The sequence below is a fragment of the Pezoporus wallicus genome, unplaced genomic scaffold (assembly GCF_028554395.1).
Source record: "Pezoporus wallicus isolate ANWC-B61680 ecotype Strahan unplaced genomic scaffold, APGP_CSIRO_Pwel_v1 contig_11133, whole genome shotgun sequence".
Lineage (NCBI taxonomy): Eukaryota > Metazoa > Chordata > Aves > Psittaciformes > Psittacidae > Pezoporus > Pezoporus wallicus.
In genome coordinates this window covers 264,423-278,423 of record NW_026636583.1, presented here as the reverse complement: position 1 = coordinate 278,423, position 14,001 = coordinate 264,423, and the positions used below count along the sequence as shown (strand labels likewise).

Sequence of the window (14,001 nt, the reverse complement as noted above, 5' to 3'; positions counted from 1 at the left end):
CCTGCCCTATTCACCATCCACTCATGCAGCCACCTTCACCTAAAACCCCTTTGTCAGTTAATCTAACTGGAAATGCCACAGTCCCTCTGAGCATCATCCCTGTCCTGCCAAAGCTCAGGGTGAAGCACCTACCTCCTCTTGCGATCGGATCACATCAGGGCTTGTCTGTGTGGAAGACAGCAACAGGGGGGCACCAGAGACCATGCTGGAAATAAATCTCATTTAATTTGCATCAGCCCAACCCCACAATCTGGATTCATGCAAATGACCCCATGCCAATGTCCCAGTGCTGTGCTGTCTGGTAGGAAAGGTGAAGGGGGATCAGCGAGGAGTGCCTGCAGCATCTCACTGGTACTTATCACAGAGCAGTGCTCCTCAAAGAGAGGCCACTTCTGCAGGTCTGTCACTCTGAAGGTTGCCTCTGCACCTGCAGGATTCCTTAAACTTGCTGGTCCAGTCTCAATTCCTGCAATAATCACCCTTGTGTTTGAGTAGTCCTGGGCTGAAGAGCATCTATCCACTGATGATCTTCTCGCTAATGTATCCAGGCATGGTGTAGATCAAAAGAACCAGGAAGATGGTCAGAAGAGCAACAATGAGCAGCACAATGATGTACTTCTTGTACCGCTTCCAGATGAAGAACACAAAGGTCTTCATAGGATTCACAAACCAGTTGAAAGAGGTTTTTGGTCGGCTGGAATGGAACAGGAAGAATAGATAAGCACAAGCTCAACCCCCGAGGCAGTACATTGCCCTCATGGGTCACCAGCTCTTCCTGCTGCTTCCAGGCAGGATCTCCCTAAGGGCTGCATTAACTACAGTGCCTGTGAAAGTGCGGGATACAACAGGATACCGGGCTCAGGCAAGCCCTGTTCTGCATCCCAGTGGCCAATGGGGATGCTCACATGGCTAAACCAGAGCTGCCTTTTCTGTATAAGCAGCATTATGGCATCTCTGCCTTGAGAGCCTCGCTGAGCTTAGCCCTGCCCCAGATGCTGCGGTCCCAGTTCTGCAGCCTCCCTTGTCCCGGTCCCCGCTGGTTGCCCTCAGCTTCCTGACAAGCAGCTGCTCCCTGTCCCCATGCAACCAGCTGCTGAAAACGCAGCACTGTCCCTCCCTGTTAATGGGGGTAACGGAGGCACTCACTTGGGCTTTTCCAGGGGTTCAGGCTCTTTTCGGCCCAAACCAACGGGATTCTTCTCAGCCTCCTCCAGAGTCAGCAGCTGGAACTCTGCTTCCACCTTACCCTGCAGGGAGAGCAAATCTGAGCCACAGATGGTGCGGATCCCTGCCAGGACTGAGTTTGTTTCCTCTCGGTTCCATTACCATTTTCTCCAGGCAGCAGCTACAGTGCCTCTGACTTCACAGCCAGCAGAAACTGTGGCCTGGCCAGAAAGGACCTGGTTTGCAGCCAAGGCACTGCACTGTAACGCACTGCCTGACACCTGGGTTTTCTGCAGCCTCCCCCACCAGCACTGAGCAGAATTCACCCCTGGGGACAAACAGTGGTCCACGAGCAGGGCCATCACCAGTGAGGCTGTCCTGGGACAGCTGGTACCTGGGACAAGCTTTTGCTGCTGTCCTGCGTGGTGGATGTGGAGCCACGTGCTCTTGCTTTGCTCCCTGCACTGAGCACTGGTGTGTGGGAAGCTCAGAGTAAGACACAGATAATCCCTGCGTGCTGCTGCATGCACTTGTGGGCAGGTGAAGGGCTGGATTCGCAGCAGAAGGGACAAGTCTCCACTGCTGCACAAAGTCCTGCTCGGTACCTTACTCTGTCGGTGCTGTGCATGCAATGGAGGTTGCAGGACCAAGGTTGCCATGTCAAGACCACCTCTCTACTCACCCGTGCCAACATCCCACCTTACCGTCAGGAGGTACTTGTTCCCGCTGGGGTCTGTGAACTCCAAGTCCTCTGGTTTGACTGAGCTGCTCCGCTTCTTTTTCTTCTTCTTCTTCTGCTTCTCCCTCTCCTCCCTCTCCTCGTCCTCTTGATCTTTGAGCTTGATGAAGGGCCACCAGCCCCTCATGCGCTTGTTCCGGAAGATGGAGAAGCGCGGGGTTGCGTTCTCCTTGGCCATCTTGATGGTGCAATGCTCCGAGCTCTTGGCTGCCCGCACCATGTCATGCAGCTTCAGCTCGATGGCCCCTGCAGGCACAGTGAAGAGGAGAGCTCATGGTGAAACCCCCACCCATGATGTGGCTTTCTGTCCCAGCCATGCTCCTACCACCAGGAGTAGGTCCTGGCTGATCTGGCAGCACCCTGCACATCTACAGGTGGAGAACCTGAAGCTCAGCATAAGAAAGGACCAGCCCAAAAGTTAGAGACTAAGAAGCAGAAGAAGCCACGGGTCTCGTCTCATCTCTGGCCAGTTTGGCTTGCACAGGTTCCAATGGGTTAATTTGCCTCCTTTACCCGCATCTACCCTGCTTCCCTCGCGTGTCCAAGCTCCTTTTCCCCGCCTGCTCTTGCAAAGGTCAATCAAAACTTTAAATCTGGGAAACCTCTTCAAGGTTTCAAGTCTGTCTCACATCCGAAGCAGCCCCGGTTCATTTCCCTGCCTGGCGCATTCCCTTGCATCCCTATCCTCCTTGGAAGGAGCTCCCACAGCCCTGACAAGGGGCACCAAGGCCCCGGGACAAGCATGCAAGCTCAGGGGGCATCTCCAGGCTCTGCCTGCATCTCACATGTGAAAAACCACTCCAGGTGGCTGCTGAGCTTGATCTGATGCTCCTGGTGTCCCTGTCCCGGAGAGCTGAGCCCCAGGGCAGCACTGTACTAGCCCAGCAAGGCGAGGGCCAGGTCACACCATACCTAAAAAGTCATTGGCTGAAATCCTGTCATAATCCCAGACCTGGAGGACCAGAACAGCCGGTTCCCGAAACTCCGATTCCTCCAGCGAGAAGACAGAATCCTTCTTCTTGTAGGTGATCTCCTTCTCGGTCGGGAGGTAGTTAAAGCGGAAGATGAACCTCCAGTTGAAATTGCCCTCCCCAGTCAAGGAGTTGAAGTGAACATCCGTCTCCTGCTTGTCGTGGTCGAGGCCCTTTATCCAGCTGCAAGAGGAACTCGGTTATCTCTTACCCCTGTCAGCCAGACCCAAGGGTTGAGCAGAGGATGGAGGGGCTGCAGGAAAGAGCCAAACCAGACCAACACTTCTGGGGGTACAGCAGGGGGATGGAATAGGGCACCGCATGGTGAGGATCAGAGGAAGCAGCGAGGGTGCAGGGCAGGAGCTGGGGTCTGGCCTCCCCCCTTGTCTCCCATCGGACCTCTTCACGTAGATGTCACTGGAGGGCTCTCCCGTTATGGGGTTGACATCGTCCAGGATCACGTCGTCTGTGTTCCAGATGATCACACGCAGCTCGTAGCTGTGGGGAGGACACAGGGGAGAGTGAGACGTGCTGGGAGGGCAGGGCAAGCCCACTTGTGGTGGTCCCTGCCAGGGCTTCTCCGGCCAAGCACAGCCCAGCAGGCTGCTGCCAGGCACAAGCCCCTTCCTAAGGGCTACAACCCACAGTACAGACACCCACAGTCACAACAGGCACCCCTTGCAAAGCAAATCCCTAGGGAAGCCCAACCAGCCCCACTGGGCCACAGGAGCGCAGAAAGGCTTAGGCAGGAAGGGACGGCTGCAGGCTCTGCTCTAATTTCATGGTGAATCAGATTGCTCAGGGCTGTGCCTGCATGAGCTCTGAATACCTGCAAGGATGGATATGGATATCCCAGCACCTCCCTGCGTCACTACATCCCTATCCTCGGGTAGCTTCACTCTCATTGGGAAAACGTTTTCCCTCTATCCAGTTGGAACGTTCCCCGCTGCAATTTGTGTCCATTATCTCTCATCCTTTCCTGTGCACCCCTGAGAGAAATCCGCCCTTCTGTCTCAACAGCCCCATCACATCACTGCAAACAGCAGATCTCCTCCTTCGGCTTCACTTCTCCAGCAACCCAAAGCACGTCTGGTCCAAACTGAAGCCAAAACAGAGCCAGATGAGGAGCTCGGGCCTTCGTTTTCAGCCTTAAGGGGATTAACTCTGCCCTTCACAAACACTCGTGAGCTGAAGCTCTGATGTCCCAAGCTGATGCACCCCAGAGACCGCCCTATGGCGGAGCTGAAGCAGAGGAGCTGCACACCAGGCTTGGCACAGCCTGCGCAGGGCTCTGTGGCACATCCCTCCCGCAGGCCACCAGCCCCATCCCATGTGCGGTACCTGACAGGCAGCCGTGGCTGGATGTTGACAGGCGGCGGGGCAGGGACGTCGTTGGGGAACATGTCAATCCACATGTGCAAGGAGCCCTGGGGAGGGGGCACAGCACAGAGACTTCAACCCTCAGCCCTTCGAGGAGCAAGGGCTTGGTCCTGCAAGGAAAGCTCTGGCCAGCCCCACCACTTGGCTCTGTCCATCCCCAGTGCCTCAGGGACGTGTGACTGGATTTTAGATAGGGAAATCATAGAATGGTTCGGGTTGGAAAGGACCTTAAGATCATCCAGTTCCAACCCCCCTGCCATGGGCAGGGACACCTCACACTAGACCATGTCACTCAAGGCTCTGTCCAACTTGGCCTTGGAACACTGCCAGGGATGGAGCGTTCACAGCTTCCCTGGGCAACCCATTCCAGTGCCTCACCACCCTAACAGGAAAGAATTTCCTCCTTATATCCAATCTAAACTTCCCCTGTTTAAGTTTGAACCCGTTACCCCTTGTCCTGTCACTCCAGTCCCTAACGAAGAGTCCCTCCCCAGCAGCCCTAGAGCCCCCCTTCAGATACTGGAAGGCTGCTATGAGGTCTCCACGCAGCCTTCTCTTCTCCAACCCCAACTTTCTCAGCCTGTCTTCATACGGGAGGTGCTCCAGCCCCTGAGCATCCTCGTGGCCTCCTCTGGACTTGTTCCAACAGTTCCATGTCCTTTTTATGTTGAGGACACCAGAACTGCACACAATGCTCCAGGTGAGGTCTCACAAGAGCAGAGTAGAGGGGCAGGATCACCTCCTTGGACCTGCTGGTCACGCTCCTTTTGATGCAGCCCAGGATACAGTTGCTTTCTGGGCTGCAAGTGCACACTGGAGCTGGCTCATGTTCATTTCCTCATCAACCAACACCCCCAATCCTTCTCCACAGGGCTGCGGCCTCACACTGCCAAAAATTACAGGGAAGCAAAGCAGCAGCGATAGAGACAAAGCAGAGGAAGAGGCAGGAACAGGCAAGGACGCCAGCACCCACCCTGGTGCATGACGGCAGGGATCGGGAGGGGAGGCAGAGCCAGTCCCTTGACCCCCACACAACAGCTCATCGGGAGACAGGAAGGACTCTGGGCACCAGCACTGGTACCACAGCATTGATGGGCAGAGATCCCTTGAGGAAAGGGTGTTCAGAAGCACCATGAGAGGTCAGAGCAAAGGACACCCAAGGCCAACAGCGCTCACTGCATAGCAGGGAGAGCCTCCGCAGACACGGCTCCAGTTGCCCATCCAGGAAGGGGCAACGCATGGGATTCATGCCATGGTGAGGAGGAAAACAGGGTCTGGGCTGGGAACCAGCTGCCCCAAAGGGCCTTCCCAGAGCAATGTCTATGCTGGGCAAGGAAACCCCTCACCTGCACCAGCCCGGGGTTCTCAGGGTTGTAGAGGGACCGGATCTCCACATGCTCGGGTACCAGCTTGTATCCGTATCCTGGCATCTCTTCCCAGTGCTGCAGGACGTACAGAGCCTTGTGTTCATCATCCACGGCGGAGTTCTCTTCCGCTGCTCCTCTCTTGCTCCTCACGGAGGCCTCTGCAGCAGGACACAGCCAGGTAGGAGATGAAGAGCTCTGGCCAGCAAAAGCCATGTCAGGACATTGGTCACAGGCTCAAGGGAATGGACCAGGCAAACCAGCACCTCCCCAGGAAAACAACATGGGGAGAAGCAGGAGCTGAGGGTGAAGCTCAAGACCAAATCCTGCAGGAACCCCCCTGTGAGGACAAACTGACCAACCCACCCCTGGGTTTATGAAGAGCTTCTGCCCTTTGGAGACCAGACTGAGACTGAAACCACCCCAAGCTGGCCCCAAGCACAGCAGAGGTTCATGGGGCACTGACTGCAGCCACGTTTGAACCAGAGCCAGCTCTCAGGAGCACCAGGACAGCACCTCCCACTACCCACTGACCTGAGAAAGGGGGGAAAGGGCTTTTGGGGACCACCAGAATAAGCTACACCATCAACCCCCCGTGCATATCACTGCCATGCAAGTGAGTTTACTTTGCTCCATCCGCTTTGGGACCTAAGAGCCTGGATCTTCCCCCAATGCAGCACCATCACCCACTGAACGCAGGGCACTGAGCACTGAGGATGCTTCCTGGGAAGAGGGGCTGCTGGGTTCTCAGACCTCTCCCCACCCAGCACAAGCAGCAGTATAAAGGAGCAGCCTTTGTCCTCCCAACCCTCTGTACCTTCAGGAAAAGCCTCTGGAGGGACCTTGAATATCTTATTGTCCACTTTGACCTCCTCCCGCCTGTACTCTGCCGCAGGGAGCGAGTTCTTCTTGCATAAACTATCCAAGATCTGGGTGGGTTTGAAAGCGTCGCGCCAGGCGTTGTAACCAGCTCTGCGTGGAAGGAAGGACATTGGGAACATCTTCAGCTCAGACACAACAGGTTCTTCTCCCAGGCTGCGGAGCGCCCTGCCTGCCCTACAGCACAGGATCCACTGGGAAAACCACAGTGGTTTAGAGCTATCCCAGGAAGCGGAGAGGGATCTAAAGGAGATGGAGTTACCCAAGTAACTTGTAGTGAATCTGTGGGGCACGGCTCGAAGGAAACTGGGTGCAAGCTCCGTCCTGCAGAACTGGAGCTGTTCTGCTGCATGGTCGATGAGAAGAACACATCTCACAGCCCCAGTGCGCCGCACTGGTACTTACGTGTCGTACTGGGAAGCCACTCCGCAGTTGGCCCTGTGCTTGCTGTAGAATCGGTTCTCCAGGTCGATCTTGGTCTCCCCAATCAGATCATCAGATCCAACCAAATCATGGTCGAATATCGCCACAGTGAGCTCCGATTCCACGGGAAATGACACCGTCAGCTCCACCACTCTGGATAGAAGCAGAGTGCAATTAGCAAAGAGGATGGGAATGAAACCCACGCTCTGCTTTGATTGCCCTACTCATCTAAGAACTGTATTTGACAACTCCAAGCCCTCTGACAGAGCCTAGTTCTCCCTAATTCAGTGTGTGAACTTCACAGTGCAGCAGTTTTCAGTGTGCACGCTCAAACAAAGGAGTTGCTTTTCCAGAATGCCCTTGGATAGAGCTTGGGAAAAGCTCTCCAGTGCTCTGCTGCTCCTTTGCTTGCTGCTCTGTCTGTTAAATCAAGCCCCTAGGAATGCTCCCATCTTAACCCAGCACACTGATGGCTCCTGCGTTAGCCAGGACATGCCTGGCACCTTTGTGTTAGGTGATTCCCAGCAGAAAGGAGAAGTGGCACGTGCTGGAGCACAGCCTGAGCCCCACATCTGCACTATTCCCATTAAACCTGCTGGAGGAAAACTTCCTGCGTACTCTCCAAACACGGGGTTGAGCTGCTTTGGGATGTATCGCTCCTTTGTGTCCTTCTGCTCCTTCCCCACAGTCACCACCACATAGGGATCTGCCTTGCCATTGGGGTCTGCTGGAGACAGGTTAGTAGCCTGGAATACACAAGAGGAACTGCCATGCACTGACCGCAGAGAGCAACCTGCGCAAGGAACCACCCAAGCCCAATGTCAGGGCCCCCCAGCAGTGAAACCAGCGCTTGTTCCAACACAAATCCCACTCAACAAGCCACCCACGTCTCCATCTTCTTGCTCATAGTCTCGAGGTGAAGGAGAGGAGCCAAGAAATGCCCATGGGAATGTTAGTACCTACTGAAGCTACAAAGCATGGAAGGCTCCCCATGGACAAGAAGCAGCTGCCTCCCGCTGGCCTTCGAGCCAGCATCAAGCTTGTCCCAAGTGCTGCTGCTCATATTCAGTGAGCAGAGAAGGGCAGGAGGTCCCCATGGAGGGACAGAGCTCCAAGCATCACTGCCACCACCACCAGGTTCTTACCTTCACAATGTAAACCCTTACAAGAACCTTGATGGGTCTGTTCCTTGGAACACCCTGGGACACCTTGGGCTCAGTGCCGGCTTCCACGGTGGGGTACACGCAGAAGGAGCCCTGCAGGAAAGGCGCTGTCAGTAACAGCTAGACACCAAAGAGAGCATCTCACATGGGATGGGAGCCACCAAGACCAGCTTCACGCACCAACTGCAAAACCAGAGCCGCTGCCCCATGCAGACCACAGACACCCAGTGCCCGTGGGGACAGCCCTTTCCAAAGGCACAGTTGCAAGTTAAGCTGCAGGCTGTCAGAGCACTGCCAGGGCCAGACCTGAACGTCTCCAGGCACTTTGGACTGTACAAGGCAGGGGGCACCAGAGGTTTTCTAAGGACCACCTTAAACCAGCTGCTGCGGTTGATATTTCGGTACTCAAGAGCTCCTGGGTGCGAGGATGCTGCCTCTTTTAACCAAGTTTTTTGTGTTTAAAACCAGGGAAGCTCGCTGGTTGTTATTCGTACACTGAACATGCTCACAGGCCCCACAAGAGTCCTTTATGTTTTGTGCATGCTCCTTGCAAGAGCTAAAACATCTACATCAGGTGCATTTATCAGTTAACAAAGGACCACAGTGCACACAGGCACCAACAGTAAATGGCCCTGCCACACCATGGCCACATGGCACCTTGCACACACAAGGCTCTGCTGGTGCTGGCAGGCTCTGAAATGCAGGGTGTCCTGAGGATTTGCTTCCACAGGCAGCACAAATGGCTTTCAAATGACGCAGTACCTTGTACTTCCCTACAAAGTGTTCATCCTCGTTTCCATCTTCATCCTCATTCGCCTTGCCACGATGGAGGGGGAAAATACACAGCCAGTCCTCAAAATGATCAAACTCATTTTCCAGCTCAGAGCTGTAGATCTGAAACAAGCAGAAAGCAATCCGGGGGCTTTTCCTGCCATCTTCAAGGGGAGGGAGTCAGAAAGACCATCCTTCCCCTGCTTCAACCACTTCACCTGGTCCTCACCAGGGAGGTGACAAGGACACAGGCAAAGGGCTGGATCTGTCACCCCAATAACCACCTGAAGGGTGGCAATGAGCTTCCTCTTGGGTCGAGCAGGTTCAGCTTCAATCACTGCCTCGTCTTCCGCTTCCATGTCAATGGAGGATGCATTTAGATTTCCTCCATCTAGAAATGGCAATAAAAGAGTAGGAAATGCTCTGATCTTTCCCATCATCTCAAGTATCCATCCAAGAAATCATCCCAGCAACAGCTTTTGCTTTCACCCAAGGCTTTGGCCTGTGTCAGGGTAACTGGAGCTATTGCTGTGTGTAACAAGCATCCTTATGGCATCTCCGATTCCCACAAGGCATGGCTGGATGGGTGGCACACATTCTGCTCTACCCTCACAATCCCATGCTCTTGCAGCTGGCTTTGCTGCAGGTGTTTGCTCACTCTGAAGGCTGCTGCTTCAATGCCATTTTCCATCATTTTCTGAGGAAGATTTGGTGTTTTTGGCTTGAAACAGCATTTGCCAACCCCTGCCGATGATGCCAGTCTCTGTGCTGCCTTTTGCGCTGCTTCTGCTGAATGTTGCAAAGCTGTTGCCTGCTCAGACCCCATTCCCACAAGGCCAGCACCCTCTGGGGCGGTTTCAGCCCTGTCACTCCCCACAGGAGCACTGGGTATTGCCAGAGAACCCACCTGCATCATTGAGGTCATCATTGTCAGCATCTTCCTCATCACTGCGTGTCTGAAACGCACATATACACACACAGAGTCACCCCACATCCCTGCCAGCAAAGGCTTCCCCACCCAAGCACAGGACACTGTCAATGCTTTCCTGCCAGCGGGGTCAGTAACACCTAACCTGAGGTCATTTAACATCACCATCACTGCGGCAGGGTATCCAGGGAGTGCCTTAAGGACATTTTCTTCCCCCCCAGATCCTCCCGCTGGCTTTTCTGTTTGCTATTTAAGGGACACAGGGCAAGGAAGGAAAACTGGGCAGACCCATAGCACATCCTCGGCAAGACAGCTCTCATGAAACACTACCTGGTTGTACAGCTCCTTCAGGGACTCGTAGTACTTGGACCACCAATCCAGCTCTTCCAGCTCTGGTTTCTCCTCTTCGTATTCTTCCTCCTTCTTTACAAGCTTATTGATAGGAATTTTCTTCAAAGGAGCCTTAAAAGAACAGAGAAAAGGGTTCAGAGGGAGGAAGCAACCCAGGACACCCATTCACCCATGTGCCCTGGGAGCCTCTGCCTCAGCTTTCAGGCAGAACACATGAGATGCAAAGCTACCTGCAGCTCCAGGTCTGTGCTTTGCTATAGAAACAAAGGCACAAGGAACCACATCTCTGCTCCCGGTGCCCGACTCCAGCCATGCAGCAGTGCTGATGAACAAGAGTGTTTGGGAGCAGAGCAAAACACAGTGCTTGAAACCCAGCTCTGAGCTTTCCTTGGGTGTAGCCTTCGGTCTGGCTTTCCAAACTGCTTTGTTTCCAGACTTTGCTGGGCCCAGCACATCACTCACCTTCATAAGGCTGAGGGGGTGAGTGCTGGGACCTGGGTCGATATTCACCACAGTCTGAGAGAGAAGACGCTGGGATGAGACTTTCCGAGCTGAGATGAAGGGAGAGAATTTCACGTTTCCATGGGTTTATTTCTGCCCCCTGCTCCCTCCCCTCTGGTCAGGTGTTATTCCACAGGGAATCCCTCCCTGTTGTGGGATTGCTTTTAAAGCTTTTGATAGCAGACCCTGCAGGAAACCCAAGTGCAGTGCTGAGAGCTGCCACCATCATCTCCACACTTGTTGCCGACTCCCACAGACATGAGATACACCTTCCCCGCTCAGAAATAACCACTCAGCCCTTTGCCTCTTCCCCTTTGTGCTGTATTTATTTACACACTTCCAGATCAGGAGCTCTGGCTGCTGTTATCACTGAGCTATTTAGTGAATCCATTGCCCCAATGAACAGACCTCGACCCAATGATGTGAGAGAAGCATAAAGCTTTCAATCCATGGTCCTAATGGACCAGCTCCCTAAAGCCTGATGGAGGCATCACTGAAGACAGCTCTGCAGCCTGGCTACAGAAGGTTGGAACAGGTCAATGCAATAACCCTTCTCAGGCCAAACATCTCTGATTCTAGACACAAACTTTCCACAGGAATAAGTCACTGCCTGCTACCTACCCCATCTGAATGTCCTGCGGGACTAAGACATCTTTATGAACCATTCACCCTCTCCTACTGGCTACAAATGTAATGCAAACAGTGCCTGGGAAAGAGACCCTGAGAAGATGCCACATCCACAGGTGAAGCCCTGCTGGTGTGATGGGGAGGGAAGCGCTAAGCTAACCTTGGAGGAAACAGTCTGCAAGCTGCCCTTTGTCATCCCCAGACTGGGATGCCAGCCCTTACACAGCACTCCATCACTTGGCTGCTGCCGTTTGCCAAGCACCAGTCTGGAGCCAAGCACTACAGACCAGGACCATAACCTGTCTCCAACCCCAACCTGTCCCATGCTGTGTGTTTGCTAAGCATCCTATGGCTCTCAGAGAGGGCTTTGCTGCCTGGCTAGAAAGGAATGGAAGCTCCCTCAGTGGAAGCCTCACCGAGCAGCTCACCTTTGGGCACATCTTCTGGTTCCTCCTCCAGCTCTCTGGGAGAGAATTTCATCACGTCGGACACAACGTGGGTACCCACCATCACCGTGCGCCCAAACGCCCGCTTTTCCACCACAAAGATGCTGAGGGGAGGGTGCAGGTAGACCTGCTCTGGGAGCTCCTGCAGAAGAACCCCAAAACGAACCTGCAGACTAGGGTTTGAAGGAGCAAGGGCAGTACCCATGGCAGCCCTGCCACACATGAGACGGTCTGATGGTGCCTCGCAGCTCTGCCCCAGCATCAAAGCCTTGCAGTGACAAGTGATGCTCAGACTGCTTTTGGTGGGCAGTTTCATAAAGGTTTTATCTGCAGCTGAACCGTGTGGCCACAGGAGAGCAAAGCCCTCAGGGGCAGCTCCCCTGCTGTGACCTTGCCCCATGCAGACAGGCAGCGCATGGGTGCAAAGCAGCCGCGGCGTGCCCTGCTACTCACCACGTCCATGTACTTGACCAGCTCGGTGAAGTTGGGGTTCTCTTTGTAGGCTATGATCACCTCTGACTCCACCTTCTTGCCAGCACATTCAATGATCACCTGGGGCTGATCCACCTCGAACAAGTTCACCCGCTTCAGGTCCCGCAGGCCCCAGAAGAGGATCTGAAGCACAACACAAAGAGGGGCATGAGGCCACCCTCCAACCCAACCACACGGTGACCCCGGGACTGTTTCTTCCTCACGTCGAACACCTCCGTTTCTCCTCTGCTCAGGCCTCACAGGCACATCTGAGCTCCAAGCGGGATTCCAGCCCGCTGGAAGGTGGCACACCTCTATGCGGAACTCCTTCAGCACCGGGCGGATGCCCTCAGGGATGATGAACCGGCCATCGTGGGGGTCTCCCAGGTAGTCGGGCTCCTTGGGCTCCACGTCCTCGGGCACCGATGGCTAAACAGATGGATACAGAGGATTCCCATTACTTTCAAGTAATGAAAGCCATCCCTACTCCATGCCGTGCCCCTTCTCCCTCCCCTCTTGGTCTGTGTTCACAGGCTCTGACCCTGCAAAGTCCAGATGTAGCTTTCAACAAGGGATCCTCTGGTGGGTCCCACAACCAGAGAGCAGCTTCCTACAAGCCTGTTACCTCCAAATAGCCACTGTAATCCAGCTCAATGAGCTCAAAGGTGGCGATTAGCTCCCCCGCTGCTTTGGTGCCCTTGTAGAAGTCGAAGAACTGCAGGGTAGGTTTGGTGTAGGGCTCATCCACCAGCTTCACCTGCGGGACCGCAAAGGCCTGGCCGAGGAACTCAGGAGACCCCTGCAGGAGAAGGGGGAATGGGTCAAAGCATCCCTGCATCGTCTCACCTCCTCAAAGAGCACCCCTGATTCCAGCCAGTCTGGGACAGCACAAGACCACTCTTCCACCCTTGCCATCCTCTGCTTTGATTTCCTCTGCTCCATCCAGAGCTAGGAGCAGACCAGACATGCCTGCAGCAGGTCCTCTCAACTCCCAGTCCATCTCCATGCAGGACTGCCCAAAAGGCTTTGCCATGCACCAGAGGACATCAGGTTGTTCAGTGTCCTCCAATCAGAGTGTTAATGTCTCCAAGGATCCCACAACCCCTCTGAGCTCCAAACCCAGAGTTTCAACTCCCTCTGGGTGAAGGTTGCTTCCTTACATCGTTTTTCTCTGGTTCCAACTGGTGCTCCTTGCCCGTCATCCTGTCCCTGGGTACCTCTAAAAGGGTCTCCACCTTTGTGCCCTCTCCCATCAGGCAGCTGTAGGCAGCAGTAGGGCACTGCTTTTGCTTCATCTTCCCCAGTCTGAATGTACCCAGGTCTCCACTTCTCAGCCTGCCCTGTGCTCCAACCCCAATCTGCCTTCCCTGGCCTGCAAAGTACAGCACGAGGGCAGCGTGGCCGTACTCACAAAGTTATTGTGGCTGAAAAGGTTGACGATAACAATGGGGGTCTCTGTTTTCAACTCTTCCTTTTTCCCATCTATAATGAGCTGGTCAAACAGAAGGAGCTCGTTCCACATGGGGCTCAGTGTCTCCTCCAGCATCTGCAGACAGAGGCAGGAAGGCTGAATGTACCACAGCCAGTGGAAACAAACTACATACACTTCCTAAAGAGAGTGGACTGAGCCCCTCCATCACACAGCCACACACAGATGGTGCCTTGCAGGAGGGGACATTGATGGTAAAAGCGTGATCAGCACCTTGGGACAACTAGCACATGCCAATGAGCCTTTGTGACCACAACACACACTTTGTCAGTGCTCCCTGGACAGAATCACACCAACCAGAGCACGTCTCATGCCTGGCGTTATGGGATTTCCA

The 14,001-nt window shown here is 54.4% G+C and overlaps 1 protein-coding gene across 1 annotated transcript in view; it reads right to left on the bottom strand.

Moving 5' to 3' along the window:
* Positions 1-368: 368 nt before the first annotated feature.
* The window catches only part of LOC130594740 (fer-1-like protein 4), a 28,926-nt gene continuing 15,293 nt past the window's right edge, over positions 369-14,001 (bottom strand). The window contains exons 25-45 of the mRNA XM_057400849.1: positions 13,590-13,724; positions 12,804-12,977; positions 12,491-12,607; positions 12,161-12,322; positions 11,690-11,849; positions 10,596-10,684; positions 10,113-10,244; positions 9,762-9,810; positions 9,139-9,245; positions 8,846-8,977; positions 8,066-8,176; positions 7,539-7,666; positions 6,903-7,073; positions 6,436-6,590; positions 5,601-5,779; positions 4,216-4,301; positions 3,274-3,372; positions 2,816-3,057; positions 1,869-2,149; positions 1,147-1,247; positions 369-694 (exon numbers count right to left, since the gene is read on the bottom strand). Of these exons, the coding sequence (XP_057256832.1) occupies positions 514-694; positions 1,147-1,247; positions 1,869-2,149; positions 2,816-3,057; positions 3,274-3,372; positions 4,216-4,301; positions 5,601-5,779; positions 6,436-6,590; positions 6,903-7,073; positions 7,539-7,666; positions 8,066-8,176; positions 8,846-8,977; positions 9,139-9,245; positions 9,762-9,810; positions 10,113-10,244; positions 10,596-10,684; positions 11,690-11,849; positions 12,161-12,322; positions 12,491-12,607; positions 12,804-12,977; positions 13,590-13,724 (2,991 nt within the window). The 3' untranslated portion in view covers positions 369-513. The remainder of the gene's footprint in view (positions 695-1,146; positions 1,248-1,868; positions 2,150-2,815; positions 3,058-3,273; positions 3,373-4,215; positions 4,302-5,600; positions 5,780-6,435; positions 6,591-6,902; positions 7,074-7,538; positions 7,667-8,065; positions 8,177-8,845; positions 8,978-9,138; positions 9,246-9,761; positions 9,811-10,112; positions 10,245-10,595; positions 10,685-11,689; positions 11,850-12,160; positions 12,323-12,490; positions 12,608-12,803; positions 12,978-13,589; positions 13,725-14,001) is intronic.